The 23,989-nt window shown below is 40.8% G+C and overlaps 4 protein-coding genes across 15 annotated transcripts in view; 2 read left to right on the top strand and 2 right to left on the bottom strand.

Annotated features, from left to right (window-relative positions):
- The first annotated feature begins 884 nt into the window (after positions 1 to 884).
- setd4 (SET domain containing 4) lies at positions 885 to 11,152 on the top strand. 5 transcript variants are annotated; one of them, XM_030442347.1, is made up of 13 exons: positions 885 to 904; positions 6,592 to 6,690; positions 6,828 to 6,923; positions 7,073 to 7,110; positions 7,436 to 7,524; positions 7,990 to 8,226; positions 8,483 to 8,542; positions 8,644 to 8,773; positions 8,860 to 9,034; positions 9,351 to 9,429; positions 9,785 to 9,865; positions 10,129 to 10,252; positions 10,354 to 11,152. In XM_030442347.1, exons 2-13 carry the CDS (start codon positions 6,615 to 6,617, stop codon positions 10,528 to 10,530), a joined length of 1,362 nt encoding a protein of 453 aa, XP_030298207.1. In that variant the 5' UTR covers positions 885 to 904; positions 6,592 to 6,614; the 3' UTR covers positions 10,531 to 11,152. The 5 variants fall into 5 exon arrangements, with proteins under 5 accessions (XP_030298207.1, XP_030298204.1, XP_030298205.1 ...); XM_030442344.1 differs by lacking the exon at positions 885 to 904 and adding an exon at positions 5,557 to 5,673 and having other exon boundaries at positions 10,354 to 10,974; XM_030442345.1 differs by lacking the exon at positions 885 to 904 and adding an exon at positions 5,567 to 5,673 and having other exon boundaries at positions 6,601 to 6,690; positions 10,354 to 10,974.
- LOC115596894 (carbonyl reductase [NADPH] 1) lies at positions 1,742 to 5,575 on the bottom strand. Its single transcript, XM_030442352.1, has 7 exons — positions 5,470 to 5,575; positions 4,315 to 4,429; positions 3,831 to 4,000; positions 3,153 to 3,260; positions 2,795 to 3,003; positions 2,564 to 2,617; positions 1,742 to 2,324 (listed from the first exon to the last, which is right to left on the bottom strand). Exons 2-7 carry the CDS (start codon positions 4,425 to 4,427, stop codon positions 2,151 to 2,153), a joined length of 828 nt encoding a protein of 275 aa, XP_030298212.1. The 5' UTR covers positions 4,428 to 4,429; positions 5,470 to 5,575; the 3' UTR covers positions 1,742 to 2,150.
- cryzl1 (crystallin, zeta (quinone reductase)-like 1) lies at positions 10,843 to 16,238 on the bottom strand. 2 transcript variants are annotated; one of them, XM_030442350.1, is made up of 13 exons: positions 16,003 to 16,238; positions 15,193 to 15,270; positions 14,789 to 14,861; positions 14,642 to 14,686; positions 14,209 to 14,277; positions 13,473 to 13,606; positions 13,229 to 13,340; positions 12,940 to 12,960; positions 12,432 to 12,530; positions 12,136 to 12,248; positions 11,939 to 12,044; positions 11,807 to 11,852; positions 10,843 to 11,349 (listed from the first exon to the last, which is right to left on the bottom strand). In XM_030442350.1, exons 1-13 carry the CDS (start codon positions 16,066 to 16,068, stop codon positions 11,253 to 11,255), a joined length of 1,059 nt encoding a protein of 352 aa, XP_030298210.1. In that variant the 5' UTR covers positions 16,069 to 16,238; the 3' UTR covers positions 10,843 to 11,252. The 2 variants fall into 2 exon arrangements, with proteins under 2 accessions (XP_030298210.1, XP_030298211.1); XM_030442351.1 differs by lacking the exon at positions 12,940 to 12,960.
- An 842-nt stretch (positions 16,239 to 17,080) lies between these two features.
- The window catches only part of itsn1 (intersectin 1 (SH3 domain protein)), a 43,276-nt gene continuing 36,367 nt past the window's right edge, over positions 17,081 to 23,989 (top strand). For 6 of the 7 annotated variants that reach the window (XM_030441124.1, XM_030441122.1, XM_030441121.1 and 3 more), the window contains exon 1: positions 17,081 to 17,261. The gene's annotated coding sequence lies outside the window, so the exon portion shown is untranslated. Of the gene's footprint in view, positions 17,262 to 18,027; positions 18,146 to 23,989 lie in introns of those variants that run through there. The other variant, XM_030441119.1, reaches the window with a different exon arrangement.

The raw sequence follows: 23,989 nt of genomic DNA, 5'->3' as shown, positions 1-23,989 counted from the left end.
ATCACTCTGCGCTCAACATAAGTTGGAGACTGCAATTATGGCAAATGTGTGGGATAGCATACTAACCAGGTTCAAGGCCCCTGCTGAGACTTTGCAAAAGCATGACATAACCTTTGACACCGCAGAACGTATTTTGGAGTTGCTGCATTCTTATGTGGCATCGCAGAGGGATCAGTTTGAGAAGTACGGAAATACCGCTGAGTTACTCGCTTATATGAGGAGGAGACCAAAAGGGCCAAAAACTAAAATGTTTTCCAGATGAATCAGGAGAAAGCGGAGCCCTACGAGGCCTGCATGGCAACCAAAGATTCAAGGTAGAAACCTATTATGTCATCATAGACAAGTTGCTGTCTTGTCTTGCCAAACGTATCAGCACACACAGAGCTGAATGAACTGTTTAGTAAGAAATTATTTGACCTACTGTGAGGCTAAAGGACTACAGAACATTTGATCATGTTGTGACTTGGTGTGTTTTTTTATGTTTTATGTTTTTCTCACTGATCACTTAATAATTCAGTTGGATTATACTGTAGCTATCAAGAGTTAGGGTAGTATTTAGTGGTATTTAGTGTTCCAGCAGCACAAGAACGTAAATAGCACAGACATAGAACCAAACATAAAATGTATGGTGGTAAAGAATAAAAATACAGAATAATACAATGAAACCAAATTGAAAAAAAATATATAGAAAAAGAGCAGTGCAATAATAATGTTAAATGATAATATAAAGGCAGAGAAGTACTGTATATACTGTGTTATATATGTGTTTACTCCATATCTCTGGAGGAAAGCTACTGGAGGTCGTTGCTGCGCAGCCTCATACCCGGAAAAACAATCTAAACACACGTGTGTGAGGAGCTGCTGTGCAAGATGGACATTTGACACAGATGAGGATAATATCAAGGTATTATATGGATGTTGTTTAAGTACATATGGTTTAATTTTGTTGATAAATACACGTTGTATGATGAGTAATTCAGGTGTTTAACAGTTATGTAAAACACTGTGTTTGGTTTTGAGGTTTATAATGTAGCTCACTACAAAATGTGGCTATACATTGTTTGTTTACTTTGATTTTACAGATAGCTCCTTTACAAGTGCGCTATGTTGTTTTGGAAAATAAATTCAGACTCAGAAAGGTGATATTTACAATGTGATATGGACATAATACTAACTCAGAGATGTATTTTTTCGATTTATTTTCATAACCTAATAAACAAACTGTTGAGTTGAGTTTCTGGAAATTGTTGTGAGGTGTCCATTAAAATATCCAGTGGTTTCAACACGTACACGTACGTTCACACCTGATAAAAATCTGGTGGTCTGTTCACATCAGCCTCATGTAAATTCATAGTTAGTCCATGAATCCGTCCTTCAGGTTGTTCTTTTCAAATTTCTTAGACCTTTTCTCAAACCGTCATTCTTCACATTACAGTGATTAAGACCACAAAAATTAACAAAACATCTTTTTCCCCCCACAAGTCTGCATTCAGACATTTAATCAGACATTAACATCTAACTGTGCTGTTAAAGGTCGAGTTATTTAACAAAGCAAAAAGCTCCTGCAGAGTTGTCCAGCGTGGAAATTCAGTTTGTTCATCGCAGATCCCTGCAGACCTCAGTCACCCCTGAAACCCTCCTGTTGTTGGTCTAATATCTGTTATTCTTCGATATGTGCATCTGAATGTTAACGCGTATAAATCACACTGTATTCTGCTCTTGTTAATCAACATTCAACAAGTTTTCTTCATTTTGAATTTATTGTTTTTGACATGAAAGCATTGAACTGTAGAAAAAAAGCATCATTATGTTTCATCTAACAAAGGCCAGTTGTTTGTTTTTTGTAACATTTTATATTTGAATGATATAAAAATGTTTACACTTCCAAAAGGCAAAATGTAGTTTTCTCACAAACATCAGCGATTAGCCACCAATGTTAGTAATTCAAGCAGGATTATTGCTGCAAAGAGAAGCAGACACACACATTCACACACAGCACACCACATGTTAGTGTTCCCCTGGATAGTTTGAGTTGTTTTGGTTTTACTTGAGTCAAGATCTTTAACATTTTTAACACGTTTGTTGTTGGATGTTTTTGGAAAATCTCTCTCACACACACTCACACACTCACACAGGTCATTTTAAGACTTTCACCACGGCTGAACTTCTTTATCAGACACAAACTTTCCGTGTGGATCTGTGGCGCCGGCCGGCAGCAGGGCCAGGTACACCGGAGTGATGGCGCCCTCGTCTGGTGACTTGGGGGCTTTTGGACCGGCCATGTCGGTGCGAACCCACCCAGGACAGCAGGCGTTGCACAAGATCTGTAAGAAATATACATGAATACGACAAAAATGTGAAAATACAATTGGAAAAAAGCTGCTTCAAAAGGATTTGAAGTAAAATAGAAGATTAAAACAACCTAAAACAGAGTGAAAAATATTAAACAGACACTGCAAGATATGACTTAAATTAATCATCTTTTAAGAAGCGATGAACAAACTGATTCAAAATAAGAAAAGCAAAGGTTCTTGATTAGAAGTTGATGTATTTAAGTGTTTACCCCGTCCTTCGGTCTCTCCTTGGACAGACGTCGAGCTTGGATCATGGTCAGAGTCTAAAGACACAAATTTGTAAAGTAAATATGACATCGGAGAAGAATTTCAATGAGAATTTCTTTACATAGCACCAAATATAACACTGCTTTATACATTTTAAGACCTGTAAACTGGTCTGTGATCTCCACAGATGAGTTAACAGAGTATAAATCAGGAGACAGGCTGATGGGTCGTACCGTCAGTCCAGTCTTGGACACTCCATACGCAGTTTCAGGCCAGCCGGCGTCCTTGTGTTCGCCCTTCTTGGCCTTCTCGACGAACTGCTCCATCAGCCCCACCAGCTCCTCCTCTGTGATGTCCTCGCTGCGGAAACGCTGCTGCAGGGCCGGGCTGCACTGGTTCAGAGTGCGGGAGCCGACGAAGCTGGAGACGTTCACGACACGGCCTGAAATACACACAATGCAATATGATATCTGAGGTCACTTATGAGCTGTTGGCAAATAAAAACGTGGTCCTATTTAGTCTAATTTTCTAAAAGAGACCAAACAAACTCTTGAGTTTGACAGCAGACCTGGTCCAGCTGTGCGTCCTTACCTCCGGCTTTGATGAGTGGCAGGAAGTGAGTCAGCATGTCTCTGGTGGCGAAGAAGTTTGTCTTGAGCGTGACCTCCGCCTGGACTGCGAATGGCGCCGTGTCAGCCACTGAAGAGAGAGACAGTAAGAGTTGTCGTGATGTCATCGTTACCTCTTTATAAATCATTTTGATTGATTCTTTTTCATAATTATAGCTCCAAAAACCAACAATGCTGCCATTTTACAGCATTTCTCTTTGATAAGGGATGAAAAATAACACAAATAAAAGTACCCTGCGGACAAGTATGTAATAAATGTTATATGATTAAAAGCAGTGAATGAACAAACACATGCATTTGTTTTCATTCCTTGAAGAGCCTTTTCATTACTCAGACAACTAATAAATGTTACTGAGTGAAGCAGCTAATAATTTCTTTTTGGTTTAATGTTTTGTGGACATTATTATCATTGTTTTTTGTTTTTTTTCATTCCAGTTTTCTTTAAAACACTGATTTTAGGTGAAAAAGGACATTTTAAATTTGAATATCAACACATTTCAGGCAATAGGTGAGTAAAGTATGGACGTACAGCTACAGCTGCCCATCAGACACCTGTTGAAGAAATATATATATATAAAACCAGATATCTTTGTCTAAGATGGAATCGTTTTTTTATATTATACTACTGTGTGAGCCTTACTTTTGAATGCTATCCCGGCATTATTGACGAGGACGTCCACTCCTCCATACTTCTGTTTAAAGAAGGCGGCAGCGGTGGTGATGCTGTTCACGTCGTTGATGTCCAGCTGGTGGAACATCGGCTTCAGTCCCTCCGTAGACAGAGACTTCACCGCTTCCTCACCACGACCACTGAAATAAAAACAAACAAGCTTTCATTTACTTCCACATGGCATTTAAAGGGGCTTTATTATGTATCTGTGATCGAGGTGGAGCTGTCATTTTAACCTGATGTTTGCTCCTATGAATGTTTCACTGACAGCTGGAAGCTTGAAGAAGTGATTAGCAGACAGAATCCGTCCACTCCATAAAATAATAAAATCTCATAATAATAGTGTAGTATTTGTGTCAGTGGGTTTAAATAAACACACAAGATAAAAAAAAAATCCTTCTCTGTGACATTGTGTAATGATAACACTGAGTCATAAATCCCAGCAGGTACCTACACGTCTCTGGCTGTCAGGTAAACGTCTCCTTGGAACTGCTTGCAGAGCGCTCGGACGATGGCCAGACCGATGCCCTTGTTGCCACCCGTTACTATGACAACCTTGGCGGCCATATCTGTACGGAGAGAAGAGGGAGATAATCATTGTTTGATATGAAATAGTCATTAACAGTGGATAAACTATTAACACACACACACAGCTGTCGGTTATGAGATGCCTGGTGCTTTTACAAACGTGTCTAATTAAACTCTTATTAAACTGAGTATGTTATCAGCCCTGTGGGACAATGAGAAGATAAGGTCTGCTGAGTCATGGTGACAATTTGAGAGTTGAGAAAAGTGATAATATCTCTTTACAGTTTCAATAATCTAATAACACTGGCCCACATCTATCACAATGTGGATATACTTGAAGTTGGCACATTTAAAATGTAAGAACAAAAGCGTAATCCAAGTCTGCGGAAGCCCTGAGCTCCCAAACTGATTTAAAAAGACGTTATTCACACCCACTTCAGACTGGGTGTGTGCCAACACTCATAGTTTCGTTGCTAAAGGGAAAAACATGTATTAAACTTGGGATCCCGAGGCTTCTTCTTCTACTTCCTGATGAATGCGGGTGAGTAGATAATGACTGAAATTTCCATTTATTTTAGGTGAACTGTTCCTTTAAGGTTGGTGAACTTGCATTTATCATAAAAAAGACACATTTTATTCTCATATATGCCATTTAAATTGGGAACATAACACGCCATTTTATTATATTCATGAAAATAGCTTTGAATTTGAAGAGTGAATCCCAGTGAAGCCTGATAAAAATGCTGAGTCATGTTACCACCGGGACCATTACCCCTGATGTTAATCAGAGTCACATGTAAACCTGTTTTATGAGGATTACTGCGGTATAAGGTGAGAAATTAAACTTTTATTACTCACAATCAAAGCTATGACTGTAGGAGTTAATCGTGCCTGTGTGTGATCATGCTTTGCAGATTTCAGAGGACCTTTCGCCTGAATTCCGATCATTGTTTGGATGTTGCATAACGCCGACTGGCTGATACGAGCTGCATTTTATAGCTACACACAAAAAGAATACACGTTTTTCATGTTAGCATGCTGCTAACTGTCTAACCAGCAGGTGAGGTGGAGGCTTACTTACCTTCAGCTGGTGGTGCAGAGGTGAGTAGACCTGCGGTGGTGAAGCTGCGCAGAGGAGTGAAGCGCTGCGCAGAGGAACGAGGAAAGAAAGGGGGAAAGCTACTGGAGCTGATTTTTGCTGCGCAGCCTCAGTGCGCATACCCGGAAAAACAAGCAAAACCCATGTGTTTGAGGAGCTGCCGTACGAGATGGACATTTGACACAGGTGAGGATAATATCAAGGTATTATATGGATGTAGTTTATGTACATTTAGTTTAACTTTGTTGATAAATACACGATGGCGTCATATTTCATGTATGATGAGTGATTTTTGGTGTTAAACAGTTATGTGGGTGAAACTGTGTTTGGTTTTGAGGTTTATTATGTTGTAGCTCATAACAAAATGTAGCTATATGGTTTGTTTACTTTGATTTTTAAAGATAGCTCCTTTACAAGTCCACTGTGTCGTTTTGGAAAAGAAAGTCAGACTCAGAAAGGTGATATGGTCTTAATACTAACTCAGAAATATATTTTTTAGATGTATTTCCATAACTGAATAAACAAACTGCTCTCAGTGGGAATCAAAGTCCCTGGAGAGGTGGCTAAATTGAAGGGTCCTGCAAAGTAAAGCTGTCATATTGTGTTTTTAATTCAGTTTAAGATTTGTTCCCCCAAACTACATATTGCACCCTCAAATTTTAATCTCCAGGTGTGTGTTTATGTTGCCGGTTTATGAGATACAGGTAGGCAAAACTAATGCAACAGACATTGAATAAATCCTTCCTTCAAGACGGTTGTTGTGTTCAGGTTTGTCAGTTATTTTCATGTTAAATCAACGCATCAAAAACTTACCGTCATTACCAGATTGAAAGAAAAATGTATCGTAGTGTATTTGTAACAGATAACTGGCAACTTAGTGTAGATGAAAAGAAATATATGTTGAGGATCTTTCCTTTGTTGATAATTATAGGCACTATGTTGATCCTGACCAGAAGTAATGAGGGAAATCATTTCATCAACCTCAGAAAGTCTCCACAAGAAGTCGAGAAGTTGTGAATACTGTGTGGCTGTTCTGAGTTTTAGCATCAAGTACAGATTGAGACAGAAGAAAGTTTGTTATTGTTTGTCTTCGTCCATCACGAGGTGTCACAGTTTCAGGTGGGGTCATGAGGGGTCGCAGCCATCGGGCTGGACGAGCTGCGAGGAAGAGGAGGCGGAAACAGGAAAGCCTCGTCCAGTCAGGTATGAATGAATTCACTGCAGTGTTGTTGCTTTATATGAATGTTTCAGTGCTGTTGGCTGTTTCAGCACCGACACACGTCTCTCTCTCTCTCTTCTGGTTCCTGTCATCACTAATCTGTTTCTCTTTGTGTCTTCAGTGTCTCTGTGTCACCAGCTGCAGTACGTGAGATTGATGAAGTTTCTTCACCAACGAGGATTCACCTCGACGCTGCTGCAGCCCGCCCTCTTCACTGGTACGACTCAACATACTCATCCTCTCATGTGATATATTTGCCTTAATATGTCTGACTGACCCACTCAACCTTAGTATGATAATGCGATTGATGGATTGAAGTACAGACTTTCAGGTTTGTGTGTGTGTTTGTTGTTTCTCATGATCCAGACTCAGGCAGAGGACTGCAAGCTCTCAAGACCATCGAGGTGAGTCTGCAAACATGCGTCAGTGCATCCTATTGAATAAACTACAGCACAGTGATAACTTATGATTACAGTCGCTAAATGTAGTAATACTTCAATGTCTGTCAGAAAAAACAAGTTGATAATCGCTGCATTTATACAAATTCTGCTTTTCACTATAAGGCTGGTGTTACTCTATATTCTTCCAGATAATATACTAACAATGAACATGCTAAAAATTCAGACACCCTGAGTCAACTAGTCATAAATAATTCAGCTACTTTTCTCTTGTAGTTCTTTTGAGGGTTAAAATCTTTTTCTCTCTGTCTGTTCCTGTTTCTTCTGTCAGCCTGGTCAGCTGCTCATTTCCCTGCCAGAGTCCTGCCTCCTCACCACCTCCACTGTCCTGGACAGCTACCTGGGACACTACATCAAGAGGTAAACACACACACATATAGATTTATATGCTAGTAAAACTGTTTTAAATATCGATATGTGCAAAGATCAAGGTTACCTTCACACAACACTGAGAAAAAAAGCCTCACTGTATCTCACTGTAATAAGAGCGATGTCAAAAAACTGCTCTGGAAGTTCATAGTTATGTTTCTTCATAATTATCCCTTGAAAATAAAAATGGATGTCATATCAATATATTTCTACATTTAAAATAAGGTATGCAAAAATCGGCTTTTCCATGAATATGATATTAAACTATACAATCTAATTCAGTCCTTTACAACAATAACTACTTCTTATTTAAAGCTTCAGTGTGTCATATCGAAGTGGTTGAAGGTGTGATTTGTGTTGTTGCTGTGAAACAGAGTAATCAACATGTAGTGAGTAACAACAGAACAAGATTACAGGCTGGTATCGACCCAAACTGTCATCATTTTGTCTCCTCAGCTGGAAGCCCCGCCTCTCTCCCCTGTTGGCTCTCTGTGTCTTCCTGGTGTGCGAGCGGCACAGAGGAGAAGCCTCTGATTGGTTCCCCTACATCGACGTGCTGCCCACCACCTACACCTGCCCCGCCTACTTCACCGACGACGTTGTGGCCGCTCTGCCTGCAAGTGTGAAGAAACGGGCTTCAGAGCAGAGGGAGGCGGTGCGAGAAATCCACTCCTCACATCAAGACTTCTTCAGGTGTGTGCAGCACAGAGGTCACCGAGCCGAGATGTTTAAATATGTGTGATGGGTGTGTGCAGATTAGAAGATTACATTGTGTACAAATATTTGCAGAATGCAAGATCCTGTAATACACTGGATCTTTCTTTCTTTCTTTCTTTATTTGAGTGTGCAGGTGTAATTCTACAGACAACTCAAATAAAGAAGTAACACCATCAGTCTTATTGTGAACAATGTAAATAACGTCCTAAGATTTATGTTATTCTTAATCCAGATCCCTCCAGCCAATCCTGAGTCAGCCTGTGGAGGAGGTGTTGACGTATGAAGCGTTAAGGTATGTACACCTTTACACAAACACACACACACAAACACACACACACACACTTACTTTGTTTACATAACCTTGACAGGTGTTTCCATCCTCCTCCTCTTCAGGTGGGCGTGGTGTAGCGTCAACACACGCTCTGTCTTCATGTCCCACCCGTCCAACAACTTCCTGTCCGGACAGGATGTTTACGCTTTAGCTCCGTTTCTGGACCTGCTCAATCACCGCCCTGACGTGCAGGTAAACTGTCGATGTGACGTTTTAACTGATTTGTTATTGATGAGCTTTCATAAATCTCATCAGAAGATCTGTTATTTTTTTCTTAGGTAAAAGCGAGTTTTAACGACGTGACGAGACGTTATGAAATCAGGAGTGTTTCCGGGACCCTCCGCTACCAGCAGGCGTTTATTAACTACGGTTCCCATGACAACCAGCGCCTGATGCTGGAGTATGGATTCGTCGCCGCCTGCAACCCTCACAGCGTTGTTTATGTGGATACAGGTGAACTCCATCATCATCTCCAAGTTTTCCCAGATGAATTTCTATGTAGCAAAATTAGTTTTTATAGATATCGCAGTTGTTGATTCAGTTTGTCTTGATAAAGTTCAGGCTGTAAAACCAACCACACGTTGTTGGTGATGTTGCTGAGGACATGACGGATAGCGGTGACTCTGTAATTCTGTCTCTGTGGGCTGAGCATTTTCATACTTTCACAGTATTTATAAAGTACAAAGGTCTGTTTTATAATCAGAAAAGTCAGGGAAGTCTCATCTTCTACTGTGTTGCTTGTGATTCGAAGTCTTTTGTGCTCCCTCAGATCTCCTCACTGATGTTTTAAGACGTGACAGGAGTTTGGAACAGAAGATGAAGTTTCTCCGAGAGAACGATTTCCTTCAGTAAGACTCACATGAATATGTTTGCTGTTCTTTTTTTGTATTATATGGTTAGTCTGTAAACCGTTGTGATAACTGTGTGAGATTCTATTATAATATCGTTGTGTTAAAGGAACAGTCCTCCCATTTTGGAGGTACATGGTTTCTGTCTTACCTAGAGAAGAAGCCGTTTCCAGATATATCTTTGCATTACACACAGATTGATTAACATTCGTTTAATTTATCATCACAGGGTAATAAAGAAAAGCGTCATTAAAAACACTGTTACAATACTAAGAAGCCGAAAACATTTGTATTAGGCAAAAAATGTAAAAGGGTTTCAAGTTTAAAACCTCCTCTCTTTCTTTCTTTCTGTCAGAAATCTGACCGTGTCCAGTGAAGGCCCCAGTTGGAGGCTGATGACGGCTCTCAGACTGCTGTCGCTGCCACAAACGTTATAGTAAGACGAAAACACACACTCACACACAATCCACTTCCTCAACTTTAAAAAGTTCTCACAAAGAACTGCCTCCAGAAAAGGAAGAATCACATGTCAGTCAGCAGATTAACGACATGTTCGTTCCTACATCTGTCACCACAGTCTGGCCCCAGAAACACATTCAAACTCAGTAACGTGACGACCCTAACTTCTTTTTTTTTAGCTCCTGGATTAGTGTTTACTGATATAAATAATTTATTAAACCTGTGTGCTCATTTCCAAAGTCACCACTGGAAGGCGGTGTTGCTCGGCCAGGCGGTGTGTGAGGAGAGGGAGCAGTGGAGCGTCCACACAGCAAAGACTCTCTGTCAGAGGCTACTGCAAGACACACACTCAGCTCTGGATCAGGTGTGTGTACCTGCACACACACACACATTCCACTAAACTACGTCCACTGATTCAACAGAAAAACCTGATTATTCTTTTTTTTTAATGTGCTGTGTGTTTAGATCTCCCTCCTCCTGCAGCAGTGTGAGCAGTCGGTCAGGGAGCAGCTCCATGTGGTCCAGTCACTGCGACAGGAGGAGAGGTGCATCCTGGGAAAAAGTCTGGATGTACTGGAAGACATGCTGGGACAACCAGATGAACTGCTGTCATGCCAACCTGATGCTGACACCGTGAGCTGACGTCTGATTGGTGCTGTGGTCTGCAAGTCGCTCCAAGAAGTGAGGTTACTGGCTGAACGGGGATGACGGACAGTCAAGTTTGAATCCGGATGTGTTGAAAGAGCGTCTGCCCTGTTGTATTGGCCCCCCGAGCAAGATGGCAAGGCTCTCATCAACACCAACAAGCGAGCCGGGGAAAGGTCAAAGACAGTGCACAGAACATTTACAGGACAAACTGTTCTTGTAACCGTCTGCACTCAGAATTGTGAGGAAACAGAGTAAAGAGGAAAGCCCTCACGTGAGCAGAAGTGCCAATAAGGACGCACAAATCAGTCGTGTTGTCTGATTTATTTTCTGATGACAAAGACATAAACTGCAACATTACACACCTTTTGTGACAACAACATGAATGCGGTTCCTGTTTAGATTATAATTTGATGTGAGAACGTAACACTTCGCTGTGTTTCATTAGAAAATGAAATGAAGCCTTGTGGGTTATTAAGGGAACATGAGGTAAAAAACAAACAAACTCCACAGGCTCTGATGATTTGAGCCATATGAAATCATACTCAGAAGTTAGATGTAAAAACTGTCTGAATGTGGTCAAAGACGTCTGTATTTTTAAATCAACGCAGCAACTCTTCCTTCAGAAGCAGATTCATCCTGCAGCTTCAAGTCACGCAGGTCACTCTGGAGCTGGAGGTGTTAATGGGTGCGTTCTCGTTAATGTCGGAGTATTTTGGTCAGAGCTGAACGACCGCCTTCGTCTTCTGCTGACGCTGGACGGTCTCCATGGCGACTGTGGCTTCGTAGAGCGGGACGGCCTCCTCAGGCTGAGGTCTGCGGGGACAGATGGAAACCAGACAGACGGATGAAACGACAGATTATGTGTGCAGCTCGAGAAGAGTGGGCAGCCAATCCTCGCAGCTCTGGTGGATGACTTTGGGGTTTTCACTGGATTTCTTTTGAATCACAGGGAGAAGAGGCTATAAATGTGTAACTAACTTACCTACGCTAATCTTTACATGAGGCAACACTTCAGCTGTGAAATGCTGGATTTAAAAGTATATTTAATGTCTTTATATTGAGTTTAATCAAGTGCAATTTCCCTGTATTCATCTGTTTTCTGAGGAGTTCTCCCTGTAAATTCTCAACAGCTAAACTGATGTTTTATTCAGTGTTATATATTCGTCTGGCACGTATCAACACGTGGATGAACTGGGAATAACAGGATAAGCATTACCCAATGGAGTGTTAATGTGTCCGACCCGACAACCCCACTGAGTGTTTGAGTTACCTGAGGACTCCCGTTGACATCTTGTCCACGATGTCCTTCAGAATATCTGAAACAAGCAGTTAAGGACAGAGAACGTATGTGTGCGTGATCATGTGCGTTTGTTTGAGATGACACACTGTGAGTTGAGGATACGGAGGTATCTGCCCTGCTGCGACGATGAAGCCGTCCACACTTCGGGGTTGAGGAACGTCAGAGAAGCTGATTTTAAATGAAGTAATCTGCAATCTGGAGGATCCAACTGTGGAAATACAGAAACAGACAAAGACTGGTGAAAAATCTGCTGATTAAAGGTTAAACTTGATTTGTTTTGTTTTTCACCTCTGACTCACCTGCAGGTCTTTGTGGGATGTGACCCAGTGCCCCCCCACTCCCAGCACACTGATGATGTCATGTTTGTGTGGGAGGAGCTTTGCCTCCTCTGACGCCTCCTCTTGCAGACGCACTACACACAAATGGTGAAATTTACCGACGTAAGGCGACATGGATGAAATCTTAAACTACCCGGGTTGATCTGAGGCATCATTCAGACGTCTGAGGACATGTTAACAGATTCATCTATATGTTTACAACCTCACACATGTTCAAAGTGTAAATAAGACAGAGAATCACATATAAATGTTTTTACCTCCAGAGTCTATGACTATATCCACTCCCAGTCCTCCCGTCTCCTCCAGAACCACCGACAGCAGGTCCGGTGAGCCGTCGTACACTGGAATAACTTTAGCTTTACACACAAAGACACAAAAACATGATGTCATGAGTGAGTCGGTTTTATAATAATGTCTCATGACAGGGGTTGCAATTTCAACATTATCCACATGGTGGCAGCAGCTTTTAGGCCAAGATTTTCTATTGATTAAATTCATTCTCCCTTCATAACCAGCTCTTTTTTGGAGGTTGAATGTCTTACTTTAAATGTGTCAAAATTATAGCAAAAATGATAGATCTGATAGGATAACTGGTGATGTGCTCTACACAGGAATCATCCCGCCGTCAGACAGATAAATGATACACAAAACAATAAGCCTTCAGCTCATAGTGATCATTCAACAGCTTTTTACTGCAGGTATGAGAAGTCCAGCAAGGAAGCAAGCATGTAAGTGAGTTAGGAAGGCAGGAAGAAAAGACCTCACCAACTAAAGGATCCTGAACACCTGAGGAACATACGAAGGGAAGAAGGGGGGAAAGAAGAGAAGGACAGAAGAAGACAGGAAACATTTACAGATTTATAAAAAGGGATGAAAGAGGAGCAAAAGGAATGATCAGAGGAAAAGCTGTCCAATACCAAAACAATTACTGTGATTTTGCAGAAAATGCCAAAGAAAGCATTTAACAGACAGTCTGTAAAGATTGGGTTTAAAACTTTATGTTAAAGATTTTTACAAAGCTTTTGAACGCATCACTACGTTGGCCTGTACGTACCTACGCTGGGCCGAAGCTGCTCCAGGAACGTGTGTTTCTGTGGCGAGTGTGACGTCGTCAGAACCTTCACGCCGTGGTAACACGCCAACTGGATGCACATGAGGCCAAAAGACTGAGGAGAGAGAGAGGAGACACAAACATTAACACCTGTCTCTTCACTGAAACTTAGCGTAATTCATACAAATCTGAAATGTCTACAAACAAAGTAACATGGTGTGTGTGTTTCTGTGGTATCATTACGTACACTGGCGCCATCCGTGACCAGGAGTGTGTGTCCGGCTGCCATGCGAGCGTGTGTGTGCAGAGCGGTGTAAGCACAGAGGCCGTCACGCAGCGCTCCCGCCACACACACCGAGCTGAGCTTCTCCGGCTTCTGAACTGGAGAACGAGAGACAGAAACACACACATTAATCGGATCAGTTTCATCATGACTTAATTACCTCACTACATCTAGCTTTGAGTATAAAAAAATCTATGTAATACGATACAATTCCAGTTTAAAGGAATTAAGTTTGCTCTATTAACTGCTCAAATGATGTTCCAGCCACCGTCAAGGACTAAATGTTCTCTCTTCACTTGTGCAACCCTTCAAACTGAAGTCAGACAGAAAACTCTGGGTGACAGAGGAGATGCAGACTGTGCACTTAAGCTGCTCTTACACTATCCTGCCTCTGTCAAACTGCCAGCACCAATTTATTTCAGTTTATGAGGAGCAGATGAAAGGCTGACCATCATGCCTCCTGTGGAGCAGCTGAGAATAGTTTGACCTTTTATATGAAGGAGATGTGATCTGGACTGTCTTTTATGTGAGCGGACTGATCACAGGGACTTTAGATTGGAACCATCACAGCAGTTTACGGGAAGAAAAGGAATCAAGAGGAAGATGGAAAAAGTGACTTTTATTAGAAAGTAATGATGTTTGTTGTGTGTCTGTGTCTGTGTGTGTGTCTGTGTCTGTGTGTGTGTGCACAGTATGCTACCTAAATAATGTTCGTCTATGTCGATGACATCACAGAGTCCAGAGCAGGGAGAGTCGAGAGGCAGAATACCTGGAGAGGGAAGATTTGGTGAGAGAAAGAAGATATTTAGTGAACTATATAAACACCATTAATAAAGCTATTATACTTATGTTGTAATATTAAGCTTTCAGAATCACCTGGTAGAAAGTTAAACTCCTGTTAGTCCTGTTTCAAAGACTCTAGATGGGGTTTTAGAGGCTTTCGCTAGAGTAGTTATCAGATACTTGCCTAATTCCAAAATTCACGCACCCCTATATAACAACCCGGACCCCACAAATGCCTGTAAAGCTCTCCAGTGTTGGCACATTAACATCACATCCTCCATCTTTACCAAACAACTACTCATCAGAGTCAGACTGCATCTCCCAGATCAGATACATAAATAAAATCCTACCTACAACCTCGTCCTCTGGCTGGAAGAAGGAGACCTTCTTGCCCACTGCAGGAAAAACACAAACAAACCAGTTAAACAGGTGCCGACAGTTTCTATCGAGGCGCTCGCGACTTATCACACAATTACTTTGGCTTGTGTGTTAACAACCTTGCTGGACGACCCCGGCCACCTCTCTGCCAACAGGGATTAAATCTCTCTGGATCCCCACGTCAGCAAGTAACTGGAGCACAGAAGAGATGAGCAGAGATGAGTCATGATGAGAGCAGACAGGACAAGAAGTGACGTGTGTAACCAACTGATTCAGATTTAATTTAGAGACTTTTACTGGTGTGAAAGTTTAGAAACAAGGCTGGTACGTTTAGAGCTTCAAAAGTTGGTCACCTAAAAGAAAATTGTCCTTGTCCTTTAACTACTTATTGCTGGTTAGATGGCTATTTTTTATCCATTTTACAAAATGACACTTATTCAGTTTTGTCTTTGATTACAGCCTTCTCTTCTACCATCAGATTATCTTCTAATCAGTCGTGCTCACGCAAATTTTGACATCTTACCTTGAGGTCCAGTGGGCTGAGTCCACACGCCTTCACCTGAACTCTGACCAGGTTGCTGCTTAAAACCTCCGGAAGACTCTGAAGGGAAACGAACACACACACAGACACAGAGAAACAGATTTATACCATTGTATGTCTTAACCAGGGACACACAGACAGTCACAGCGTCACAGAAGTCGAACACACACGCAGACTTATTGAATCGTTTTAATAAAGAGACAGACACACAGAGTCAGCAATCCATATTCAGTTACTCCTTCCTCTGGACACTGTAATCACATTACAGCATGACTACAAAGCTAATTATTGGACTAACTCGTGAGTCATGATTTTTCAATTCAATCTGGGTTTTTGGAGAATTACACATTTCTAGTGTGGTGGGCTAAAAGCAGGTCTCTGAAGCTCAACGATATTTGCCAATTTTTCTTTATTTTACTAGTTTTAGAGAAACTGACCATCAAAAGATAACAGTTAAAGAGGAAAATAAGTGTGCAGACACAGAGTAAAGGGTAAACAAAGAAATGTAAGATATTAACAATGACACTCATTTGAGAAAACAAAAAAATGCCGTAAAAACCTGTTAAAAACATTAAAATGGGAGCACAGTCTCTGTGTAAACAAAGTAATTGTCTTAACATTTGGCTCCATGTCCCTCTGGAGAGCCTCGCCTTATCATATTAACCTATAATATAAAAATAGTAAGTGTTTGACTCATTTCATCAGTGCTAACTCAGCAGCAGTGATGTCAGTCAGAAACAACAGAAACAACATAAACAACATCCACCTGCAGAGACACAAACACACACTCACCGTTTCCTGGATCACGAACTTGGTTTCAGCATCACCGACACCAGCTCGGCAGTACAAACCTTTCATACTGTAACACCTTTATTTCACACAGAGAGGCGGTAACAATAAAATACAATCTTAAAATCCGCTTGACGATGCTCCTTTTTCATATAATCATTGTTTTTCCCTCCTGTAGATGACACACTTCTGCTAGCTTCAGTCAGCTGACCGCCTCTTCTTCTTCTTCGCTGTTTACAATGTTTTGCTTGTCGAGCTAAACGTGTGACGTCAGCGCCCCCTACCGGACGTCAGGATGACCACACCTTAAAAGTACCATGCAGCAACTGCTAGAGCAAAGAAAAAGCCTTATTTAATGAACATTTTTAAAAGATGTTTCTGTTTTTATCTTTCTAAATAATCACTTATATGAATCCCTTGCAGTACAGTGTTAAATTGGATGTTTATTACAAATATTTATTTATATTTAATTATCACAAGGGCAGTCTCTAAATGTACTGGACATGTTTTACATATTTTCTTAATTAAATGTTTTATATTCCTGGCTGTTTTTTCACTTTTTTACGACGGTTATAAGATGTTTTCAGTTTGTTGTCAAGTTTTGATTTTGATGTAATGGCCATGTGTTTAGTGTTTTTTTGTGGTTAAAAACTAATACTGCTTTGCGTCCTTTTGCACTTTTAGACTGTTTGTTTTAATTCTGATCCTCATTACTTTTGCATCAATTCGTCCAGAGAAAGATTTTTAGATTTACTATGAAATGGGAATTTTGTTTTGGTCTTTCCCTTGTTGAATTTCTTATTTTGCTGTGAGAAAAAAAACGTGATCATTTATCTGGCAGCTTAATTTTATTCAGATGACCATCAACGTTTTGTTTACAATTAAACCTTTATATATTTGTTATTGTTTTATACGTATTTCGCACAAGAAAGCGTGTTTTTCTTAAGAAAAGCTGGAGCGCAACTAATCCTTTTACTTCCCAGCGTCCCTGTGATCCATGCAAGCAAACGGCTTGTGAATTCTCGCGAGGTTGCATCGAAAACCCTTATAGCCACTGTGACATCTCGCGATATGTCAGAGACGTTACCCCATTTTCCAGCTGTCCCTCAGTCGGTCGGGATTTTGGAACCACAGGAGAATCGCCGGAAAGGGCTTTGGTGATAAAACGGCACATTTTGGGAGAATATACCACGTTGTATGGGTACATAAATACGCAACGGGCTACTTTATCCAGTATTTCACGATGGAAACTGAACTATGAGGTAAGGGCAGAGTGTAGTATGTGTGCTGTGAAAGAATGTCCCTGAGCGGGCTGACGAGCTGACGTTAGCTTCTCACTGGTTAGCCTGCTTGCTAGCTGCATTGATATATTCGTTAGCGCGGCTAGTTGGTCATTCTTACCCGATGTGGCTTGCCAATGTCAGCCTCCTACTGTGATATTAACCCGTCTTGGAGGCTGTTAATATTTGTCTGTGTAAGAAGACCAGGGCGAAGTGAAACTGGAGGACGATGCAAACCAATGGCCACTAACAGTTAGCCTGTATGCTAATGTTAAATCACTGCATCTGTCCTGCCAGCCTGTGACCTAACGTTAACATTGACTTGTGTTACTTGTGGTTAACCTTCGCCTCGCTGGTATTCGGGTTGGTAGATTTAAAGATGACCCATCAACAAGGTTGGTGACAGTGTTAGGGCGGCTCTCAGGGGTGGTGGTTTTCTCAGTAGCCTGGCGGTCGCTCACCTTTAAACCTGATGTTACCCACAGCTGTGCATCTAAGCTAACTTTCAAGCCAAACCCGCCCTCTGAGAGACGTTTCCCTACCATTTGGCCGAAACGTAAGAAAATGCTTGCGATTGCCGAGTGTTGCAATTAGCAGGCGTGCCACATGAAATATAAGATGCAGGAAGTGGAGGATGGATTGTGAAATAGATCACTCTTGTTGTTGTAATCGCTCCTTCCAGCAGCAAAGGCTGGCTTAAATAGTGAGCAGGCTCATCCTGCACTAACCCAGGGGATGTGTAACTTCAGCATTTCGACTGACCGGGCTTAACAAGGCGCATCAGTGAGGCCTGGTTCCCATGGTAACGTGGATGCTGACAGGTCCATTTAAAGGTGGGAGGACTGCAGATGAAAACGCCAAGTCCAGTGAGTTCGACTGCAATGTTTCTGTGATTCTCCAGTTCCTTTCTAAGTACTTTGAAAACTCTCATTTGCATATTGTGCATATTATTAATTAGCACCCCTGTAGTCCACGCCCACAAATAGATGGAGCTGTTCTTGTATGAAAATGGCAAAAAAAAAAATGCTCGACTGGTTGTTTGTTCTGCAAAAGGTGTGTCAAGATTAGAGCTGAAACAACCTCTTGATTAAGCAATTTATTGGCAATAAGTTGTTGCATTTGGTTAATCAAGCAAAATGGCAGCTATTCAATGATTGGAAAACAAAAATGTGAATAAGTACTGAGACTAAAGATTGCACAGTTTAAGATTTTCATGGTATATATATATTGGCAGGGTTTCACAATATCACAGCACTCAGTATAACATAATAATAACAATTATTATTAGAAGTAGTGGTATTAAGAATGATCCGTAAAGCAATGAACACGTTATTATAATATCACAATATATTATGTCCTGATGGATGAAAGAAAAGTGAAATATGTATATATTTTGAATAACATTGATATTGTAGAATTCAGTACTTATATAAATGTAAACTGTATGATAACCAGGTTGGTCATGTTTCGTACCACATTATACTGTAAAACTGGCACTGGTGTATCGCTACAGCCCTAAACAAGACATTTAAAAATGCTCCTCCAGGCTTTCAAAACTTGTGCCAAGCTGTTTTTCCACATTATGAAAATAATCAATAGATGTAGCCCTATCTTATGTTTGTGTTTTCTGTCTCTTTGTTTTTCTCACTCTACAACACTGGTGTCGAGCCCACATCGGTTAGAAGTCTTTCTCAGGAAAGCTTCAACCACAGTCTCATTATCATGTATTGATCAATTATGATAATTTGCTCTATTGTATTACTGTAAAAAAAAAAAATAGACAGAATTATTCATAATGTGTTTGTTGTAGGTGCATTGCTGTACCTACAACAAACCCATTAAGTCATCCTCTGCGCTTTCAGAAAGCTCAGATGTTCACTTCTAAACACTAAACTTCATTTAGTCGGTCAAAGTTCAGCAGGTCAAGCTGGCTTCAGTAGAGGGGTTTTATGTTCCTGCTTCAAACAGACTATAAATCAGAACCACATAATACAATGTGTGACAACATATCCAAGGACTGCATTCAACATTCAACAATTCCAACAGCTTCAAAGGCCAGAATCATAATATGATCCATCAGCAACAACAAAAAAACAAGCAGTGACATATCTCGAACAGGGCACAGTCACTCTATTGACATTTACAAATATCCGCCTCCTGTTTACCTCCAGTCTGTGTGAGCAAAGTGGCAAATAAAACAAATGCATCTGGTGGTGAAACAAATTTGTATCTTTGATTTACATGGAGTTCAGCTTTGGTAAACACGACCACAACCAGAGGCAAAGTAAAAGACGAGTGTGGTTGACCTCTCAGAGGCGATGGTCATTTACTGACGTGTGGCCGTGACCTGAAACATGCCAGATGCATCAGGTGAACCCAGCTATTCCATTTAGCAAGCTAATGTTACATAAGCTTACATGACCTTAAAGCACCTACTCAGCCTCCTCACAGGTGTTTTCACTTATTGTGCATTAATAGATTTTCTCAGTTAATCTGTTTGTACGAGGGATGGAATTAAATGATGCATAACTGTTAAGAATTTAGCCAATTTAGAATGTATTTCATTTAAATAAAAGACATTTTTAGGGTATTGTTTTGACTGCTGAAAGAAGCTTTCTTTATCTAAAAAAAACAACAGTTATTGGGTCAAATAATTGGTGTTTTTGGTTCTGTGACCTGCTTTGACCGTTTTGTTTCAGAGCCTTTTACTTTAATACTTAAATCATGACTGGACAGTTTTACTCCTGCAAACATGTTCAAGGTTAAAAAAGAATTCACATGTGGATTCATGTTGCATTGATGTTGTGAGCAGCTGTGACCCTAAGAAGTCCCAGTGATTCAGTTAAGCTTGTCGCCATCTGAGGCATGCTGGTCTTGCTATCAGTTTCTACATTGTGATAGTGCTAACAGTAGCTAGCTGTGGAGGCTATAGGAGAGATGGGAGCCTGAGGGAAGGGTGGAGTGATACAGCAAGAGCTGATGGAGAGACTGCAGTAGTAACGCTGTGAGTGTGTGCTGGGTGGGTGGGTGTCCTGTCACCTCTCAGGCCTCACCCTTTTGACATCAGTGTGATAAGAATGTGTTTCGAGGCAGAGACACAGAGCTTAGGTCAGCGTCGGGGGTGTGTTGTCAGCCAGTGTTTCTTTAGTGTGTGAGTGAGAAAGAGTGGGGAGGGCTGTGTGTGGAGGGTGTGTGTTAAATGCAAATGCATGTGTTGTGTATGTGCTCGTGTGTAGAGTGAGAATGCTAATGTGAAGAGGCTGCAGTTATTAATACCAACACGTAATTGTTTAACCATCCACACAAGATGAAACGGTCAAAGAATTAAATAAATATTCCAGTGTTAATTATCAGGTAAACCTTTGGTTATTTTTTCCAATTAATTTGCCACTGATGAATTCTAAAGCATGATAAGACTAATGATGAACACCCTGCAGAATGTCCCGCTTACAATTTGAATCCTCACATTTTTAAACGTTTAGTTTAATGTGATATTGAATTGTGGAAGCACATTTTCCCATTCAGTCAATAATGAATTCTGCCAATCAGTTTATTGATTAATCGGCTCGTCATTTCTGCTCTACTTCAGACTAAAACAATAGAGGATCGGGGGACTGAGGATTTTGTCAGCACAGTGAACTAAAAGGACTGTTATATTATGATGTGTCCTGCATTTATGGGTCCATTTTGTTATTTGGTGTTGCCGTTTTCTTACCCCTGTAGCCAACTCGTCGAACAAATTGACATGATATCAGGATGATATTTATAGTAAGAGCACAATGAGCTGGCAGCAGAAGAGGCTGAAATATGTTTCTCCATTTTAAAAGCAAAAATTGCTGAAGGAGCAAGACATCAGGAAAAAACCCACAGACATCAGGCACTGTGGATTTAAAGGAACTGTGATTTTATCTAAGCCTCTAATATTAACTTGAGCTTTTACATTTACAATTTATCTTATTCCACTTTGAAAAATTATCCTGTACCTCCCAAGAAATCTCTGATTAGATTCAGTTTTGGCTCAGAGTGGTATTCATTTGTTTTTTACAGGATGAATCTTAATGCAGGCTTTACAGTTAATCAAAATATAATCAAAATCGCAAGAAGCAGCAGTTTTTTCTATTGTGTGACCAAACAAATATGGAGCTGCAGAGATGGTTTCTCTTTATATGCTCTCTTTCCTGAAGGACATCTGGCACCAACACGTTGTTTTTAACTCCAGCTGATAATGTGCAATATCACAAGAAAGACTCACAATGCATCTTGGAATCATTCTCGACATTTCCTTACAGGGAAATTTCTAAATGTAATACAACGTCAGGAATTCATGCATGCTGCAGTGTTCTCAGATCCCTGGACAGAGTTTTATTACCCTCCTCCACAGTAACTGAGAGTAGGGAAGCATCAGTTTACGTGCAGTTCATCCACAGAAGAAGGAAACGATGGAGAGGGTCAGAAGAAACATGAGGGGAAGGGACAAAGAGAGAAGAGAGTCTGAACCCTAATCTGTATCATGTCATGAAGCTGCCTTAAGAGTGTGTGTGTGTTCTGTGCGTGCGCATGTGCAGTTGTGTGGGGGGCTTAAACTGGCATCTGCCACGAGCCTTGATAACAGACCAACACTCCAGTAACATCCCGACGCTCTAATTATACAGACTAATCCCACAAATACAAAACATGTAAACAGGGAGAACAGAGAAAAAATCCTCAAGTCCTCACTGATGATGACAAAGAAAACAGATGCTCAGTTGCTCCAACAAACAAACCCACAATCACAGGCAGTTGACTTCTCAATTGAAGTTTAAATGGTGTTCGCGTCTGGATTTATAATTGTTGTCAGATATTTGCATGATTGTTTTCATTACCGCTGAATCTGCTGATTATTTTCTTGATTACATCGTGGCATCTTTAAATTGCTTCTTTTGTACCACCAGCAATCAAAAACCCAAAAAGACTCTTGACTTCCTTTCATAAATGATAAAGAAAAGCAGCAATTTATCACATGTAAAAAGCTGGAAATGGTTAATCGATTAACAAGGTAATTGGCAGTTAATTTTTTTTCGATTGACTAATTGAGTAATCATTGCAGCAGATTAAAACCTATTGAATCCAACAACTCCACCAAAACAAGGTCACTCAGTCTATGATTAATGCAAAAGAAATCATGGTAAAAACAGGGAGTGCTCCTGCCTTCTGTTAGTAACAAAGGGTGTGATCTCTCTTGCAGTTAGTTTGCTTTGGTCTGAGGTGCTGGAGCTCATAAACAAAAGTCACTTTGACTCACAAGCAGCTTATTGGCTGGACGGAGGTTTAGCAGCCTGAAATCTGAATAGATTTTGGCCGCAGGAGATGTAAAAGTAAGTCTTGTTCCAGTTCCTGTAACTTCGCTTAAGGATAACACTGTGCTCTCTGCTGCACTTTGCTTCCTCGGGGTTCATTCCAGTTAAGAATACTTAGAAACATTTTGTCAGTACTGTTTCTGTAGCCTGGATCCTATTCTGAAACTGCTTTTGAAACAGTTTGAGTTCAGTAATCATCTGGGAAAATAAGATGAGCAAAAAGAGGTAATGCTCAGAATTTGACTGAATAATACAAATACAGTTTGACCTAGTTGATCAGCAGTTTGATCGCTCCTGTCCTGTTTTTTGGAGCCAGTGAAAAATCTACTGTAGTTACCCGACTGCGTCAACGTTTCCTCTGTGGCAACGGCCGCGAAAGTGTGCGTCTGTGTGTGTTTGTGCAGGGTGGGCTTTGTTCGTCTGACCTAGTTAAGCTGGTTACTTTGTCCTCCTGCTCTGATGATAATGAGACACACACACAGACACATACCACACACACACACACACACCCTTGAATAGAGCAAGGACAATTTTCTACTGAAGAAACGGTCCCAGAGAAAACGTCCTCATCAGTCTGAGTAACTGTTTCTGTAAAGAGACATTTCAGTTGAGTTGTTTTGATGCTTTGAGCACGACGGACTAAATTCCCCCCACCTCCGTTATATTCCACTGTTGGCTCAAGTCTCAGAAGTGAATACGAAGACTGATACTGCATGCCAAGATACCCCACATGATTTTGGATGAACTGACCCTAAACTGGATTTCTGCTCACCGCTTGCTAAGAACACCAAATTTTCTGTTTACACCACACTGGGAGAAAAGTCAGCAACCCACACACACACACTCGTACACCCACACCGAGTCCTCGTCTGTTTCAATGTGTGTCAGATTCTTGTTATGGGTTGTCTGCTGGCCACACAGATACAGGGGAGGGAGGGAAGGCAGGTCTGGATCTGATTAACATACCTCCACGAGAGCAGAGGTATGATACACACAGACGCTTCTGTAAGGAGGTTTTATTGTGACGGGGTAGGACAGTTTTAAGCCATTATTTTATAAACAGCTATTCAGACATAAACCTTGATGATTTGAGCTTCTAAAAAAACTTTCTGATTTAAAAAAAAAAGTAAATCACTGCCATTTTTTTGTCTCTCTAACTTAAATAACAAGTGTAAATTCTATCTCTTCAGCCTGTTTTAGTCCCACCAGGACCTCATGGTATATACATGTTTTTCAATGCAGCTGAATTTTTAGTTAAGTTTATAGTTTCAGCACAGTAATGTCGTATTTTATTTATTGCTGAACTGTTAAATATCCTGCCTCTGTTTCGCATCTTTGTCTCAAAATTTGAGGGATCATTGCACAAAAATGCGA

The sequence above is a fragment of the Sparus aurata genome, chromosome 15 (genome assembly GCF_900880675.1).
Source record: "Sparus aurata chromosome 15, fSpaAur1.1, whole genome shotgun sequence".
Taxonomy (NCBI): Eukaryota; Metazoa; Chordata; class Actinopteri; order Spariformes; family Sparidae; genus Sparus; species Sparus aurata.
This window is presented reverse-complemented; position numbering and strand designations above follow the sequence as displayed.

Bases quoted from the DNA above. Each gene is read 5' to 3' on its own strand.
- LOC115596894 (XM_030442352.1), bottom strand. From the start codon at position 4,427: ATGGCCGCCAAGGTTGTCATAGTAACGGGTGGCAACAAGGGCATCGGT. The intron at 4,001-4,314 runs GTAGGTACCTGC...TTTTTATTTCAG, and splicing joins TACCTGACAGCCAGAGACGT to TGGTCGTGGTGAGGAAGCGG. The intron at 3,261-3,830 runs GTAAGGCTCACA...CTCTCTCTTCAG, and splicing joins TGCCGGGATAGCATTCAAAA to TGGCTGACACGGCGCCATTC.
- setd4 (XM_030442344.1), top strand. From the start codon at position 5,631: ATGTGTTTGAGGAGCTGCCGTACGAGATGGACATTTGACACAG. The intron at 7,525-7,989 runs GTAAACACACAC...TTGTCTCCTCAG, and splicing joins CTGGGACACTACATCAAGAG to CTGGAAGCCCCGCCTCTCTC. The intron at 9,866-10,128 runs GTAAGACGAAAA...TCATTTCCAAAG, and splicing joins TCGCTGCCACAAACGTTATA to TCACCACTGGAAGGCGGTGT.
- cryzl1 (XM_030442350.1), bottom strand. From the start codon at position 16,068: ATGAAAGGTTTGTACTGCCGAGCTGGTGTCGGTGATGCTGAAACCAAG. The intron at 15,271-16,002 runs GTGAGTGTGTGT...GTTTCCCTTCAG, and splicing joins AGTTCGTGATCCAGGAAACG to AGTCTTCCGGAGGTTTTAAG. The intron at 13,607-14,208 runs GTAGCATACTGT...CTCGTTCTCCAG, and splicing joins CATAGACGAACATTATTTAG to TTCAGAAGCCGGAGAAGCTC.